This window comes from Cervus elaphus, chromosome 12, assembly GCF_910594005.1.
Source record: "Cervus elaphus chromosome 12, mCerEla1.1, whole genome shotgun sequence".
Lineage (NCBI taxonomy): Eukaryota > Metazoa > Chordata > Mammalia > Artiodactyla > Cervidae > Cervus > Cervus elaphus.
The window spans coordinates 80028650-80046822 of NC_057826.1; the positions used below are offsets into that span (position 1 = coordinate 80028650).

The window sequence follows — 18173 nt, forward strand, 5'->3', positions numbered from 1 at the left end:
AATTGCTTTACATTGTTGATTTCTGCCATACAACAGGGTGAATCAGCCATAGTATAAGTATATCCCTTCCCTCTTGAGCCTCCCTCCTACCCCCCCACCCCATCTCCCCTCTAGGTTGTCACAGAGTATCAGGTTGAGCTCCCTGTGTTATACAACAACTTCCCCTTAGCTATCTATTTTACATATGATTGGGCTTCTCTGGTAAAGAATCTACCTGCAATGCAGGAGACCTGGGTTCGATCCCTGGGTTGGGAAGGTCTCCTGGAGAAGGGAAAGGCTCTTCCAGTATTCTGGCATACTGGAATATTCCAGTATTCTTGCCTGGAGAATTCCATGGACTGTATAGTCCATGGGGCCACAAAGAGTTGGACACAACTGAGCGACTTTCACTTTATTTATATATGATAGTGTATATGTTTCAATGGCGCACTCTTGATCTGTCCCACCCTCTCCTTCCTCTGCTGTGTCCACTAAGACATCCACTAGATGCCCATTGACAAATGAATGGATAAAGAAGTTGTAGTACATATATACAATGGAATATTACTCAGCCATAAAAAGGAACACATTTGAGTCAGTTCTAGTGAGTTGGATATTATAGAGCCTGTTACATAGAGTGAAGTAAGTCAGAAAGAGAAAAACATATATATTAATGCATATATATGGAATCTTGCTTTACTTTTTAATCTTTTTGAAAGCTAGCTGTACTTATAGTGAAATGGTTAAGAAATTTGAAATCTCTGATAATGTGAGATATTAGACTTCTTACTTTCAACAGAAACAGGGAAGTAATTAAAATGAAATTTTGGGTTAATAACACAACTTACCTACCACTTAAGGTATTTGAAGCCTGATTATTTAAAGCTGTTTGGAGCCTGATGCTTATAACACTAAATGTGCAGATTCCAAACTATTTCAGTAGATTAGCGTCCTTAGTGTTTCAAGTTAGCTTTCAGTCTTAGCAGAGCAATGATCTTTATTTAGCATGATACTTATTTTTGAAGTAATATTGGAGCAAGTAATTTTGCTAGTATTGCAGTACCTTATTGTACCTTCAAAATTAGATTATGCCATAGAAGTGACATACTTTTATATTTATTGCTTGAGCTAGAAATTTAGCAACATGATTTTTACTAGGAAACTGATTTATGATTTTCTTTCATTTGCCCAGTAAATGTCTTGAAAGCTTTACATTTTCTTGGTTCGTGTAAAAACCTTTAGAGGCATATACATCTTGTTGTATATCTTGTTTTCATACTTTAACAGCAGAAATTTTTTAAACTTTTATTTTTCTTTAGTAATTAACACAGTAACCTAAATGGTTAAAGCAATACTTGTGCTTTATTTCCTTGTTCCTGTTCTTCATACTTGTATTGTTCATCTTTGTTTTCCTTCACAATATTATTTTGAGCCTTACGTTATAGTGATAAGTATATATTATTTTTTATAAGTCCCCCTCTCCCCCCTGGCAACCCATTGCAGTATTCTGGCCTGGAGAATTTCATGGACAAAGGAGCCTGGCAGGCTACAGTCCATGGGGCTGCAAAGAGTCAGATACGACTGAGCGACTGGCACACACATCTTACTTTAGTGTTTTTTACCCATCTCTACTTGGTCCTGTCCTTTCTGGTATTTTCAGTTGTTTCTAGATAAACATTTGTCACTTTTAAACTCTTTGTCCTCTCTTATTTGAATCCCTTTGAGACAGAAGGGTAGCAAATTCTATTATACTTCTAATACACAAAAGTTTGTTTAGTTTACTGATATTTTGAGCTGATATGTTTGCATACTGACTTTGGGGTATTTTTGCTTTTCCTAGTAGATGTTTACTGAGATTTTTCTAACATGCTTTTTTAATCCCCACAGGGTTGTATAAAGTTCATATTTTTCAGAAACAGCTTAGGTAGTCTTTGAGGCCAGTTACAAAGGAAATTAATTCCTGAAGGAACTGGGGACATTAAGGCAGAAGGAACTTCAGGCAGGCAGCTGGTAATGAATATTGATTGTAACCTGTGAGGTACTTGCTGTGGGCTGGTAAATTTTAGTGCTTCCCTGCAAGACTGCCTCTTAACTGTGGAGTACACATGAAACATTCTGAAATGTTTGCCCATGGAGCATATAATTTGCTACTCAGTGGCAGGTAGACATTAAAATTCAATTATGGGGTGGGGGTAGTGTTAGGGGTAATCGGATTTTACAGCTGTAGGATGAAAAGGCAAATTTTTATGTGCATTAAAGGAAAAAAAAATTAGAGTATACAGATTAGTAAGAGAAAACTGCTCAGAAATAGCCAAAAGTATGAGCTTGCTGGCATTTGTATTTCAGTAACAGGTATGTATATTTTACTGGCTGTTTAAACTCATGGGAAAGAATTTGAGTGGAACATGTTTTTAGTAATGTTTTAAGAGTGTCACCTTACCATTCTGTAACACTATCCGTTTGTCACTGAAAAAGCTCAAGAAGTGTATCATCTTAAACTCTCAAAATACACCATTGGAAAAACCTGAAAAAGCCCAGTAGTACCAGGTGAGCCTGCAGTAACCAGATATATAAGCTTGTGAGCTATCCCTGCCTAAAAGGTAATGAAGCTTTCATCAGGTTGAAGTTTCAAAGAATAAATATGGCTAACTATAGGAGGTAGTATTAGAGGCAGAGAGGCTGACTCTTCCTACTTTGAATAGTGATTAAACAACATTTTGACATGAAATTATTTAACTTAAAATTTTGAAAAAGGAAAGTTATTGGAAAATTAGGAAAGGATTTGCTTAACATAATTTCAAATAATACTTAGGTATTACAGGTAAAATATTAAAGTTCTTCCTTTGACCCCTCGATTCCCATTCCTCAGGATAAGCGCTATTAGTAGTTGTGTTTCTTTTAAAAGCTTGTTCTTTAAAAACATGAGCATTTACAGGCTGTAATGCTTTGTTGTCATTGTTTAGTCACTAAATTGTGTCCATCTCTTTGCGACCCCATGCACTGTAGCCCAGGCTTTTCTGTCCATGGGATTTCTCAGGGAAGAATACCAGAGTGGATTGCCATGCACTCTTCTAGGGGATCTTTCCAACCCAGGGATCCAGCCTGGGTCTCCTACATTGCAGGCGAATTCTTTACCACTGAGCCACCTGGGAAGCCCCTGTATTAATTATGTTATAATTCATTTTGATATTTATAGCCTTCATTTTTTAAGTATAGTAATTGGAGTGACAGATCCTTTCATTCATATTAATGTATGGAGCCTCTAGGATGCATCTGTTGTTATTGTCACTGAAGGGAATTATGTTGATGATGACTGAATTCTTTATAAGAAATTGGCTCACTGAGCAGACCTTTCTCATTCCAAACAAGAAAAAGCTTCATTAAATGAAAAAAGAACAATATATTGCTGTATTTTTATACTCAGTCGTATTTTTTTGGTGAAAATATTAAATGTTTATACATTTACTATTTGGCATGTAAATAATTCCTGGGACCACTCTGCTAATTTTTAATGGAAGTGTACTGTATCCAGTTTTGCTATCCCTTTTCAAGAGAAGCATACTGCCTATGTTTGGGGCAGTAGGTAAGTAATTTAACCTGATCCTTCCCCTCATTGTGGAGTTGTAGATAGTACCTAACTGTGGAGTTATGAGATAATGAAGACCTGAAACAAAATGATTAAGAGTATAATTGAGAAGTAATTATGAAAGAATAGTTTTGGATTCTTGACTGAATATTGGGATTTCCTGAGGAATTGAGGAGGGAGGAGATAGTAGTAGTGAACAGGAATCAGAAATTTTGGATTCTAGTAAGGGTTTTCAGTTACATTCTAAGCCTCTTTGGACTATGATATTTAAGTGTTAGATTGGGGTGAGAATCAGATTTAGGAATTTTCAACCTGTAGCAAGTTTTTTCTTATTTAAAAAAATAGAATCTTAATATTTAATTAGATAAATGTAGAACTATTGGGGGAAGAAGAAATCCGCTAACCTGTTCCAAAGAATCCTTTGGGCCCGAGGAGCTGGGTTTTAAAATTATTGAAATGGATGACCCCTTTGTAAACCTACTTCTGAAGTTTTTGCACAAGGATGTTTCTTACCTTTGGTTTACAGTCTGCTTGGGCAGTCTTGGTATCTGTGGATACTTTGCAAAGTAGACGATTGAAATATTTTTACTATTACATGTGTCCACAGTTGAAATAAGACCAAAAGAAAAGATGATCCTTTTAATACAGTCTTATCAGACAGCACAACGATAATCATCCTATGCAAAGTGTACTTGGTAAAATAATTTTTATTGCAAGGTTTGTAAGCTTCTTTATGAGAAAGAGCTACCTGTCATTTGTCCTGAAATCCAAATTCAAATAGGAGAATACAGAGGTGTGCTGTTGAGACTCTGCTTGGAAAAGGATTGAAAGTGCTACTCCTTTTCATCCCTTAGTGGGAAGAAAATCTTAGTCGTAGCAACCACCTTGAAGATCTGCCAGTAAGAACTGGAGATCTACCACTGAGTTCCAGTTTACTATTTAGGAGTGCCAGCCTAAAACAGTAAGTCACAGTAATGTCAAATACTTTTTAAGCTAATAGGCCCACACAATTTCCACAGAGATAATAGATAATTGGAGATGGCTGTGTAGTGATAAAAGCCTGAAATGGTAATATCGATGAGAAAGAAGTAGAAAATACTGTGTGATAGTCATTCTAAGATAAAATGTTTTTTAATTAAATAATGTATGTAGGATGTTAGTTCTAATTGTTCGTAGTAAATGAAACATTTTTATTAATTTGTAACTGCCAGAGCATGCATCCTGCCTCTGCACATTTGTAGAATGACAGTACAATCTTAAGGGGTAGTGAATTAAATTATATGATATACTTTGCCCTGTGCCTGACATATATGAACATCAGTAAAGCTTAGCTCCTGGTATAATAATTTGGTTTCAGAGATGTTCAGTTATGTGTTCAGTAATCTTTTTAGAGTGTTCTTAAAACAGAAAAAAGAATAGTTAGAAAACGTCCTACTCCCTGACCCTTCCCCACAGATGTTTTTCTTAAAGGTTATCATTTCAAAGAAGGAGCTTTCTAGGCTGTTTTTGATTCTAGAAGAACTTCCTTCTTTTTTAGAATTGATGATAGGCAGCATCATCAACCTAATTTGAAAAAGAATACAAAAGTTGCAGTCTAACTGTAAAGTAAAATCTCAAATCAGAAATCTTTTACACTCAATTTTTATTTCCTTGCCTACTAGGATTAATAGATCTTTGATTGTAACTGACTATGTTACCTGACATCTTGGGATGTAACTCAGAGATTGACTCAATGGACATGAGTTTGAGCAAACTCAGGGAGATAGTGAAGGACAGAGAAGCCTGGTGTGCTGTAGTTAATGGGGTCATAAAGAGTCAGACATGACTTAGCAACTGAACAACAACAAAAAATTAGGATTAATGGATGTACAGCAACAAAACAAACTGACATTAGGGATTTTTTTTTTTCTAATTAACTTCTAGGGACTCTCTGATAAATTCAAATATGCCATAGCCTAATCTCCTAGAATTTATGATTCTGTTGACACTCAGAAAAATGGCTCTGATATGAAAAACTCCGCTAATCAAAGAAAGACAGTTTTATTTATTTTACTGTTCATTAACATAATTACTGGTACATTTTAAGTTGTTAATAGGTTGAAATTTAATGAAAGAATTTTAAGGTTAATTCCTGGTGAGTGAGAATTGTGTTTCTCACCATTCATTTAACAAATATTATTGAGTGTAGTATGTACAGCAAGGTATTGTGGGGATACAAAATTAGAGACATTGTGTGCCTTTGTTGAAGTAGAGCATCTCTTGGTCGCTTGCCTGTGTTGTCTTTATTTTCCAAAATCATATCTGGTTAATAGGTGCAGAAATATTGAAGCTGACCAGATGGCAGGAAAAAGAACATAAACATTGCTTGGACTTGTATAAATTTTGCCACCGTCACAATTTAAGTAATGGGAAAGTTGCAGTTTCAACATATTGTTAATACGGTCCATAGTTAAAGGAGTAAAATTTGTCTGTTTTCATAAATCCTTGTAAAAAAATGTGAAAATAAAACTCAGTGTAGTTTATTCAGTATCCTCAAAATTTTAAATTTAGGGACCATTGGGGCCCAGAGTGGGGGAGAAAATTTCCCATTCGGTGCCATTGTTGAAGTGAAGAAACTCTTTTGCTTGTGTGTTACAGTCCTTATTTTCCAAAGTCATATCTGGTTAATATTTAAAGAAACATTGAGGAGGACTAGAAGGCAGGAAAAAGGACATAGACATCACAAACTTAATGAATTTTTATCACAACGTTAAATAGGAGCTATAATTCTCATTGGTTTTTTCTTTTCCTCTGGAATCACTTGGTCTGTGGCATCTTGGCTTTGTTTCATTTCAGTCTCTATTGCAGAGTGCACGGTGAGAGTTTGTTTAGCCTTGGGGTTTAGGCTGAGATTCTGTACATTTTCTTTTTTTAAAAGTTGAGAAAATTTGGTTGTGATTAAGTGGTAGCTTTTTCAGAGAAAAAGCATTTCCCAGGATAATCTTTGGAACCAGATAGGTGCTATTTTTATGAAAGTTTAAGGATTCTTTGTTAAGGCTAATAGCATTACATAGTCTACTCAAGTAAAGTCTAATGCTGCTGTGAGAGCTTCTGGCATGGATACTGTGTCAGTCTGAGACCCTGACAGCAGAACCATGAAAAGACCTTTCTTCTTAATTTTTCAAAGCAGAATAATAAATTATTTACCTGAGGTTACGAAGTATTGTCCAGATAACAGGAAGGGATTAATTCCTATTTTGGTGTGTTTTATCCTAGTAAAAGTTCATTACATTCAGTGATGAATCATTTGGAAAGAACTGTTAATAATGTAGAAAGTTCCATCCTCAGTTCCTTTTTCATCCTCTGAGTGATCTCATCTCTTCCCATGGCTTCAACTTCCAGCTAAGCTGATAATTCCCAACTGTGTATTTCTAGTCTCCGATTCTCTCCTAAATACCAGATCCATGTATATGTTTTCTATTATAATATCTGAACATCTCACCAGCATAGCCCATCCTGTATGTGCCTCCAAAGCCAATTCTCAGCTTGCCTTCCTTTATTCCATTTATAGTATCACTCTCCACTCCATAGTCAGTTTCAGTTAATTCTATCCTGTAAACATGTCTTACATCCGTCATCTTCTCACCATTTCTACAGCTTCTCTAAACTAGTTCAGACTCATTTTTCGTTTGGATTAGTGAATGAGTTTCCTAACTCCTTTCCCCGTTTGGATCCATCCTTCATACAACCACTAGTCAGATCTGTCATATCACTTATTCTGTTGAAAGAAGTCCAAGCTCTTAGCCTGTAGGATGCTTGTCACTTTCCCTAAATTGTGAGGTCTTGAGGCTATAGATGTCTTATTTTTATGAGTAGCATGAACATTTGACAAGTGCTTGGCATGTAAAATGACTCAAAAAATGTTGAATTTTTTTAGCTTTGTTTAGAACTAATTATTTCTGCCACTTCTCAGTACTGTATTCAAAACTGTTTCCTCTTGCCTAGAGCAAGGCCTTGTCCCCCAGCTGACAAGGCTACTTTCAGATTGTATGCCTGAGGTTTCTATGCATATGTCGGCCCTCTCCGCTCAGCAAAATTAGTAACTTCTTTTATGTTTTTGTTGTCTTTCACAAGTCTGTTATAAAAGTGGCCGTTGCCAATTGTATTGTAATTGTTTTCCTGTCTCAAGTTATACAAAATTGAGTCCCTTTAGGAGCAAGGTTTATTTTAATAGTCCCTATGCACAGTCCTTGCTAAGTAAGCCCTCAGTAACTTTCTCTCAGCTTATAGATAACTTGAACAATTATTAGATAAAAGTCATTATTATGAAGTCATAGTGAGTGACACTTTTTTAGAAACCATTTTGCCCACATTCCTTCTTTTGGTTATGAATCAGACTCATTACTAGGAGAGTCTTTATATGGTTTCAGAAACATCTGTGTGGTTCCTTTACCCCTATTTTCTTCTTTTTGGAAAAGCTAAAAATTTAGCAGTTTCAGACTCTGTAAGACAGTAGTTGTTGATGTGTGGTCTGTGAACCAGCAATACCAGCATCATCTGAGAACTTGTTAAAAATGCCTATTCCTAAGCCCCATTCCAGATCTACTGAATCAGAATTTCCAGGAACGGGGCCCAACAATCTGTGTTTTAACAGGTGATTCTGATGCATGATAGTTTAAAAATCACTGCTCTAGGATTTTCCCATCTAAAGAAAGTGTTGCCTTTATATATAATAACGAAGTTCCCAGTGTGATTTCCACTATAAACTATTTATACCTTGGAAATAATTCATCAGCTGGGAAGACTGTAACTGACTATATTACCTAACATCTTGGGATGTGATTCAAAGATTGAATTTCCCTGTGTGCAAAGTGTTTGATTCTGGCTTCTGGGATTGGCTATTTAAAAGAAGGTGGGAGAGGGACTTTTTACCTCTTCAGTTAAAATATCTTCTAGATTAAATTCACACTATCAGCTCCAACTACTTGTATTTCCTGTCATTCTCATGGGATATATGAGGATGAAAGAATGAGATAAACTGTATTATCCTCTGGAAGAATGTGCTGAATTGTGTTATTTTTAATATTTAAATCCTGGTTGTTGGTATGTTGTCAGGGACAAGAAAGTGAGCTCGTTATCAAAAGTTATATTGAATCTGTGATGGTGATATACATGCTCAGTCGTGACTCACTCTTGAGACCTCCTGGACTGTAACCCACCAGACTTCTCTGTCCATGGGGTTTCCTAGGCAAGAGTACTGGCGCGGCATTTTCTTCTCCAAGGGATCGTCCTGACCCAGGGATTGAACCCGCGTCTCCTGCATTGACAGGCAGATACTTTACCGCTGTGCCATTTGGGAAGGAAAAACTGGTAAAACTAAAAGAAAAATAAATTGTGTAATCTTTACTTAATTACTTTTTCTGCGAATTTCACTTGTCTAATACAGAAATTTGCAAAGAAAGTAATTAGTGGAGATTACTAATTGCCCATGGCTTTTGAGTGGTGTAAGGATTACATAATCTATTTTTCTCTTAGTTTTACTAGTTTGTTTTTGTTTTTGGTTGTGGCTGCAAGTCTTGTGGGATCTTAGTTCCCTGACCAGATATTGAAATCTTAGCAGTGAAAGCATGGAGTCCTAACCACTAGAATGTCAGGGAATTCCCCTCCACTCCCTCTTTGCTTTTGAGAATGGTTTATTTAACTGGAATATTCAACCTTTCCAGAATATTGTTTTCATTTTGTCTTTAATAAATCCTAAATGAAGGGTCAGTTGAGGTATACTCTTCAAATACTCTGTTACTGTGTCTCTTCTCCAAAAAAATTGTTTCTGGCTTCAAAGTTCCATTTGGGTGTGTTTCTGTTGGCCCATAGGTAGTTTTGACAGTCTCCTGGGATAAGAGCTTTTGTTAGTGTTTGCTTAAATATGTAAGGGTTTCATTGTTCGAAACCAGAGCTTTCATTAAGAATGTTCTTTGAGATACTGCTGGTTTGTATGCATTGTCTGTTTCCTTTGGATGAAACATCTGTGGTTTTTAATGGCTAGCAAAACTAGCTTTTTTCCTTTGTGTATTAACAGTTTGAATACTGTTTGTAGAGTTAAAAAGTAGATTTTCTAAAGTTCCTGAAAAGACTAGCTTGACAGCAGTTTGTGGCTACTGTGTTTTTCCCCTTGGACACATCCTTAGTTGAAAACTAAGGTTATGGTCATTTTGATGTCACAGTCAGATTGGTCCTTATCTATATTTCACTTCACTTTCTTTGCTCAAGATTAAGTTAAAATGCCTCTTTCCTCCCTGATGTGAGGAAGAAGTGTTGTTAGTCTCACGGAATGTCTATAATAATGAAGCTGTTTACTGCATTATTAGTAAAAGCATAGACTCAGTGGCTAGAATTTTATGATAGATAGCCTATAAGCAGAGTTTTCAATCTCTTATTGCCCATTTGAGGATATTCTGGGACATAGGTGAGTGTTACTGAGCCCCTTCCTGGAGCATGCTAGATAAGCATGAAGAAATGCAGGAGGGGTGAGTTCTGAGCTGATTGTTCACTCTGCTGTTAAAAATTTCCAGTCCTTCTTATTCCTTAGATTTGGTGTCAAGTTCTGTTTTTATAAGACCCTCTTTTTTCTTAAACTAGTATTCTAATTTTTAAAAATTTAATTCTGGCAGTCTTACTTTATTTAATGTCCCTTTCTATTTAAAACATGTTGAAATTCTCTGGGTTATTGGTTTTCATACTTCTTTCGTCTGGAAAATTGAAAAATTCAGAAAAAGTGTAATGAACAACTCCCATTCATCCTGGGTGAGTCTTTGAGTTCTGTCCCCCCAACTTTCTCAACCCACAGTGTTTTTGAGGTACTTCAGTAGAATACCCAGAAATGATTTAGGTCATCCTTTAAATTACAAAGTAGATTGCTTGCATAAAACAGCCATCTTATATTATTACATTTTTAGCTCTATAGGTTACAAAGTAACTTTACTTACATTGTTCATATGAACCTCACCATGACCTTATGAAGAAGGTAGGAATTATTATCCCCATTTTTCAGATGAGGAGACTGAGTTTGAAGAAGTTGAAGAAGCCAACCCAGATGTTGTAAACCATGGCTCATATCCTTATAAGGTGAGCTCTCAATTTAAATAGAGAGACCCTTATCTGTCCACACATCCAGTAGCAATACAGTCAAAACTCAGTGTTTAACCTGGTGTCTGGGACATCTCTCCCTATATCGTATGCAAATTTTTGTGTGTATTTTCTGGTAAGAGACAAGCCTGTGACTTTTTTTTTTTTAAATCATTGTTGTTTAGTTGCTAAGTAGTGTTTGACTCTCTGCGACCTCATGGACTGTGGCCCTCCAGACTCCTCTGTCCATGGGATTTCCCAGGCAAGAATACTGGAATAGGTTGTCATTTCCTTCTCTAGGAGATCTTTCTGACCAAGGGATGGAACCCACGTCTCCTGCATTGCAGGCAGATTCTTTACTGCTGAGCCCCCAGGAAAGGCCCTTTTAATCATACTTAAGCGTGTGTGTGTGTGTGTGTGTGTGTGTGTGTGTGTGTGTGTCTGCTTTAGTCCCATGGATCTTGATAGGTCATGCTTGTTTAGCCTATGAAAGGGAATTGACAGCAGGACTGAATGAAAATTTGTGTTGAATGAAGATCAGTCATATTGAATGCCTATTTCTTGTCTATCCTAAAGTAACTTAACATTTGTAGAACTTACAGAACTCTTCCATATATGTCACATGACTTCTCCAGCTACCTTAAGTGGCATCATTCCCACTTGAAGAAACTGCTCAAAGTTAAGAGAATTTAAGTTGTGGAGGTACTGACTCAAAAACTGACTCTTCTTAAAAAATAACCTGATGTGATCAAAATCCTGTAACTACCATTTTATTTGACATTTTTGTGAATTTACAGTTTGCGTGATATCCAGTATCTTCCCATATATCATTGCCAAGCAGCTTAATTTATAATTAGTAGGCTAATTTACTTTTTGTTTTTTTAAAGGAGACTCTTGTACTGCCTCTCTTTATTCTCATTACTTTTGGGCTTTCCATATTGTTCACATTATTTTAGATTGAATGACTTGTAACTCTGTAATAACATTTGCTAATACCTTGAGTCCATACTGCTGTTACCACTCACTTTATTTTTAGTTTGCTTCAAGGATAGGAAGGAATGAAGAATTCCCAACTTTTCATTGCCTTCTGCAATTAATGTTTCCATTCTGGTTCTTATTTTTAATTAAAATAATTTTTTTGCTGTTTATTGATGAAGTTGGATTCTAAGTTGGAGCTCCTTTAAGACAAAGTTTCTACTTCCCAGACTGTCGTTGGAACAGTGCTGAAGGCTGCTGCATCTGGCTTGTTCAGCATAATTTCTGTGGAGACATAGAATAATGGCTAACATTATTGAGTGCTTACTAGGTGCCAGGTACTGTTTTAAGCTGTATGTCAATTTCATGTAATCCTCACAATAATTCTTTGAGGTTGCTACTATTATTAGCCCAGCCTACAGATTAGGGAGAAGCTCAGAGGTTAGGTCACTTGCCTAAGGTCATACAATTAGTGACAGCACTTCCAAGTAATCCAGATTTAGAGTTTGCTACTTTTATCCACTAAACTACGTAGTCTCCTATTTCTCAAAACAAGGCTGACTAAAATATGCCAAAACAGATTGTTTTAGCCATTTGGATGCTATAATTTCAGAATAAAGGATGGCCCTGAAAAAGAAGCTGGTTAATGGAGAAGATCTTAGTTTCTAAACCTTTGTCGTGACTCCCTGATAGAGGTAGCTGTGAAAGGAATAGATGTGACTTTGGAAAATGCTTTGTAATTGCTGCTGTCCCTTACCTGCAGATCAGACTGGTCCATGAGATGAGACCCATATACCTCCTTTCTCCTGTGGAGAATGAGGTTACCCCATTTTCATCCACTCTCAGGGCCTCAGGCCTGCCTTACACGTGGTTTTAACACACAGAATGAGTGCTTGTGGACTTAGGACCTATCTTTGGTGTTGAGGGATAGTGTTAAGGATTAAAATAAGCAGTAAGAATAGGCAGGCTTATTGCAGTTAAGAGTCACTTAGATTTGAAATACCATACCTATGATAGGAGTTAGATATCAGTTTGTCTTGCTCAGAGTCTGTCTTCTTTTTGAGGTGCATGATATGAGTGAATGGGGGAGGGGGAGAGAAGTTCTCCTGTGTCCTTGGCTGTCATTTCCTCTTTATTATGAGGCACGAAGGAAAGAACAGCATGAGCCACCCACAGGGAATTAGTAGTGGAGAGGGGCTTGAAGGGAACAGCTGTTTTGTTTTTTTTTTAAAGGTGACAAAAACAGGCTAAATTTAAAGGCCTGGCCTTGGCAGTAGTCAGCTGAGAGAGGAATATAAGTGAGTCTTACTATCTGTTCACTGATAGCCCTGGAGAAAAATGAGAATATTGACTGTAAAAAAATCACTGATGGTTCCTCATGTATGGGGCTGGGATAGCATTTTTGCTTCCTTAGGGCATATGTAAAAGCAGTTTTCTTGGGATTGGGCTCAACTTGTTCCTCTGTGTTCCCTTTTTCTTCTCACCCTCTGCTACATATCTACACATTCAGTTTTCCCTGCCAGAGAGCTCCTCCTTTTCTCCGGCTGCTAGCCCCAGCTGTCATCTTCTCATCCCATCCCCAGTTACAGTTTTACTTTAGGCTTTTCCTGGTTTTACTGTCTTCATTTTTTAATACTATGCCTGCCACCCTCCTCCACCCTCAGCTTCTAGTTCCTCCCTCCCACAAAGCTAGTGACCACTCTTTGGCTTCCCTCTTTATCATTGTTGAACTGGAGGAACTGATATTAGTACTTTGTCAAACCTGTTTGAGTTCTGAGCCCAGTTACCTATTACAGTGGATGGAGATGATGGTGGAGAGGGGGCCGGAGGTATTTTTCTGAAATTAGGGGTTTTCCAAAATACTGGATGAGCTTTGACCTGGAAATCAAACAGATGCTTTTCCTGGTCTCCTGACTTTCAGCAGTGTGTGCTCTCATGTTGAGGGCATGTATTTGTTTAAAAGCCCTTGGTAATGAAAGGCAGGGCAGTGAGTCAGACTGTGAACTGCCTTGCCGCCTGCTGTTGCTGAGAGCTGGTTCTTTTCTCCTGAATTGGAGCTAAATTTGGACGGATAATGAGGTAGCTAATAACTTTGCCTTGCTGTGATTCCACAGTACTGTGTAGAGAGAGTGGTTTTTTTTGTTTTTGTTTTTTCTTTTCCCTACTGCTAGGAGGAGAAATAGATCTGTTTTCATGATTTTTGATGAGTGTTCAGCTATCAAGGAATTCCCTACTTGTTTTATTTAGAGGCAGTGTGTTTTTTGGGGAAAGAAATGTACACTAAAAGCTGAAGACCTGTGTTTTGATCCCCGCTCCACTAAGAATTAGCTACCTAAGTGATCTTGATCAAATCATGAACCTATCTCTGCGCTTGATCTATGAACCTTGTGAATTTATGTGAACAAAACGAGATGTGATATGTGTGAAAGCACTTTGTAAACTGTTGTTTTATAAAAATTTCAGGTGCTTGCCCTTTAGTAATTTGGCCACTAACTACAACACTAGAGAAATGCCTTTAATGTCTTTTAAGCTCCTTCCTACGAAGCTAGGCTTCTCAAGAGCAGAGTGGTAGAATCATCAGAACTGTGGGGAAAGTCTTGCTCCTGAACCATCTTTTGTTTTCTCACTCTTCTCTCCGGCTTCCCACCATCCACCCTCCACCCCCCACTCACTCACATTCGCATAATTGCTTTAGGACTTTGATCCTTGTGCTATTCTGTCTCCAATCTTCAATAGGATTATAATTTTAAGGAGTTAGTCGTCATAGTGTGCTGCACGTTCCAGTGGAGGAGTCTTGACTTTTCATAGCCAGAATTAATCAATTATATTTAAGTGGTGACCAAAATATCTATAACTTTTCTGGCCCAGGGAGACACATTGACTGCAGTTGTGGTGTTAAGAGACCGTACTTTGGCTTTGGACACACCTGAATTCCAGTCTAGACTCTTTCACTATTAGCTTGTAGCTGTGGGAGAAGTACTCAACTTTTTTGGACCTTAGTTTCCACATCTTTTAAGGGGATTATAATTGCATCTATGTTATGTTGTGAAGATTAAATGAGGTAGTATAAAAGTGTGTAGCACATTGTCTAACACATAACATATACTTAGAAAATGTTATCTATTGATATACATGTCTAATAATAATAAAAAATAATAATAGCCCTCAGAGCACAGACAGATGTCTGTTGTCATTGTTTTAAGGGATTTCTACCCTTTTTTTTTTAGATAAGTTTGCTTAAATATGTATCATTGTTGTTTTTGTTTAGCCGACTCTCTTGCAACCTCATGTACTGTAGCCCTTCAGGCTCCTCTGTCCATGGGATTTCCCAGTACTGGAGTGGGTTGCCACTTCTTCTCCAGGGGATCTTTTGACCCAGGGATTAAACCCGTGTCTCCTGCATTGCAGGCAGATTCTCTATCGCTGAGCCACAGGGGAAGCCCTAAATATATATCATATAATTTACTAATTCAAGGAACATTATCGACTTGGTCCCCTTCCCTGTATATGAGTAGAAAACTAAACTAAATCAGATCAGCACTTCCTTAGAAGTAAGTCTTGTCCAGAAGTCGCAGTGTTGGTTTGAGTGACTTTCTTCGTTCTGGGCAGTGGAGAATTGTGTTCAGACTGTTTCTCCACTGTCTTTGAATTGTGGTGTCTTGGGATTTGTGATTATTTTGAAATTGGATGGGTTCTTGGTGGTTCTGGACATACTTGCAGGCATTCCTTCTACATAGCATGGTCAGTAGATTGAATAGGCTTAGATCTAAGCTTGTTTTGAAGCGCAATTCAGAAGAAGGGAGAAAAAAGACAGACATCCACTAACAACATATTTCTAGAGCATAATTAGGCACATTATCACATCATTCAAGTGGACATAAACTCCCCCAGTTCACAGAGAATGTGAGAATAAGAGCATTTGTGAATTCCAGTTAATGATCAAGAGTATGATTAAAGGGGAATAATACTTTTTTCCTTGCTTTCTAGGGATTTACTGATAAGCAGTTTTCTTCAGTGATTGAGCCAGTAGTAAAATGAATGAAAAGATAGTGTGAAAGCTAAAACATAAGCTCCTTGGGTACCCTTTTATCTGGAAGTGAGCTCAGCTTTTCATGCCATGGCTTGGTGTCTTCTTTCTGGAATTCTGAAACTTCCCCTGCACCTGAGAATGATATATTTTTGGCTTCTTGGGGCCTCTCATAACTAGTTCCTTTCAAGGAACAGATACCCGGTCTCAAAAGGTAGTTTAGGCGTGTCATTTTGAAGGCGGAACAGTTCATCTGAGGCTATTAATGACTGCTTTCCTATCCTTCCCAGATTCTGAATCTTTTATCATTTGAAAGACTAGTATGAATTTGGAGTTCTTGACCTCTACTTGAGTAAGTGTAGTATTTCCCATAGGGTTCTGAGGTCCATGGTGTAGAGTTTATCTCCAAAGACAAATATGCTGTGGATGTAAACAGAAAAATTTCCACTTAGCAACTTCCATTTTCAGCAGTCCCATTATATCCTTGGCTTTTGGTCTATAGGGAAACTGTTCCATTTAATTCATACTTCTCTGAAATGTTCTTAGCCTGATGTTGGTAAATGCTGGCCTTACTCTGCTCATTGCAGAGGATCTGGCTTGGGCCCAAGAGAAATTGCCCAGTGACTCAGAGTACCCTGTTTTAGCTTCTTGCCTGTACTTTAGATACTGAATTATTAGTACCTTTTAGCCTGAATTGGTAGAAATGCCGAATAGACCCTTGCTGGAGTAAATGGGTGAGAGAGAGTATGCTTACACTGTGATATGGACTCCATTCCAAGTTCTTCCAATAAGTCTGGATTTTATTTATTTATTTTTTTTCTCTTTGCCATTGCCACCTTGTCTTATGCAAGTGTAACCTCAAACAAATTATGGGCACGTGAAAGTAGACATCAACTTTTAGTTCCTGTGCAATGCCTGGCAATGTTGGTGAGGTCTAGCCTTTACCATAGAGTTTAGTTTAATACATCATTGTACAGTTTTCATTCTTTTTGAGCTGGCCTCTGGGAACCAGGCAACTAAAGAATGTGAAGAGAGCCTGTCAGACGCCATGGGTTTTTTTTGTTGTTGTTCTGGTTTGATTTTTGTTTTTGTGTCATGGTTATTTTTAAGACTGACTTTTCAGGAGATTTTTCTGGTTTATAAATTTATGGGATTGTGGAGGAAATAGTCCCTCCAGACACTGGCAATAAGTTGAGTTACTGTTGTTTCCACTACTGAGCTGACCCCCATAGTGATTCTCACTCTGAAGTACAGACTGTCTTGCTCTCCTGTACCAGAGGGTTTGCTTTCAGATAGAGGCTGCTTCACAAACAACGGGGTTATTTGTTTGCCGTGGGTCCACCGAAGAAGCAGATGCGGGGAAAGTCTAGCCTGAATTCAGGATAGGATCCTGCATGAGTGAGAAGTTTGCTAGCCTTTCAGGTGAGATGTGGACTCTGACTCCCAAAAGAAGATGTCATAGGTCATTAATGCTTCTTGTTGTGACCTATAAAAGACATTGCATTTCTAACCAAGTGTTCACCCATCCAAAAGAGAGATCCTGACTTGGCATGTAAACCTATTGCCACTTCGGTTATCTTTCATCACTTGCCTGAGTTTGAAAAGGTAATGGTTTGTGTTCTATGGAAAGAGACTTCCCTGAAACCTGAGGCTTTCTCATTCCTACCGGCTGGGCCCATTGCTAAAATGCTTTCCAGTGGGCTTGCTTCTGCCTGGCCAGCACCTGGGCTGCCCCAGCTTGTAATTAGCCTGCCTTTGCTTCATAAGCTTCCCAGGGTGGTTCTTCTTCTGAAAGCTTGTATGAAATGCTATTTACTGTCTCTTTATAGTTTAAAAATGAATCCTTTTTGTTCTTTGCAACTCATTTGCTTTTTTTCTTTTCTTTTCTTTAAATTACTATTAACACCTGTTGATTCTTCTTTTTTTCTGATTGGCCTGTCACTGCATTCCTGCTCCCCCTCCCTCTAGCTGGGTTTGTCAAGTCGCCCATGTCAGAAACTAAGCTCACTGGGGACGCCTTTGAGCTGTACTGTGACGTGGTCGGGAGCCCCACGCCAGAGATCCAGTGGTGGTACGCAGAAGTCAACCGGGCAGAGTCTTTCAGACAGCTGTGGGACGGTGCTCGGAAGCGCCGTGTCACCGTAAACACCGCCTACGGGTCAAACGGCGTGAGTGTGCTGAGAATAACCCGGCTCACCTTGGAGGACTCTGGGACTTACGAGTGCAGGGCCAGCAACGACCCCAAGAGGAATGACTTGAGGCAAAACCCTTCCATAACATGGATTCGAGCCCAGGCTACCATAAGCGTCCTTCAGAGTGAGTCCAGCACCCTACAGTAGTAGTACTGTAGTCGTTAGAGGTGGCCCGATGACCCTCCCTTCTGCTTCCTTTCCCTCTTCCCCAGTATGATCACTCACCCCACCCCTTGTCTTCGTTTTTTCAAACCCACGACCCTCTGGTTGTAGTGTATGAAAATATCTGTGGCAACTTTTTTTTTTTTGTATC

General features: G+C 38.2%; 1 protein-coding gene across 6 annotated transcripts in view; it reads left to right on the plus strand.

Moving 5' to 3' along the window:
* Positions 1-18173, plus strand: part of NPTN (neuroplastin) — a 67138-nt gene that overhangs the window by 13642 nt on the left and 35323 nt on the right. For 4 of the 6 annotated variants that reach the window (XM_043919660.1, XM_043919662.1, XM_043919659.1 and 1 more), the window contains exon 2: positions 17637-17984. The exons of the other annotated variants lie outside the window; for them this stretch is intronic. In XM_043919660.1, the coding sequence (XP_043775595.1) occupies positions 17637-17984 (348 nt within the window). The remainder of the gene's footprint in view (positions 1-17636; positions 17985-18173) is intronic. 6 annotated transcript variants of the gene reach the window in all.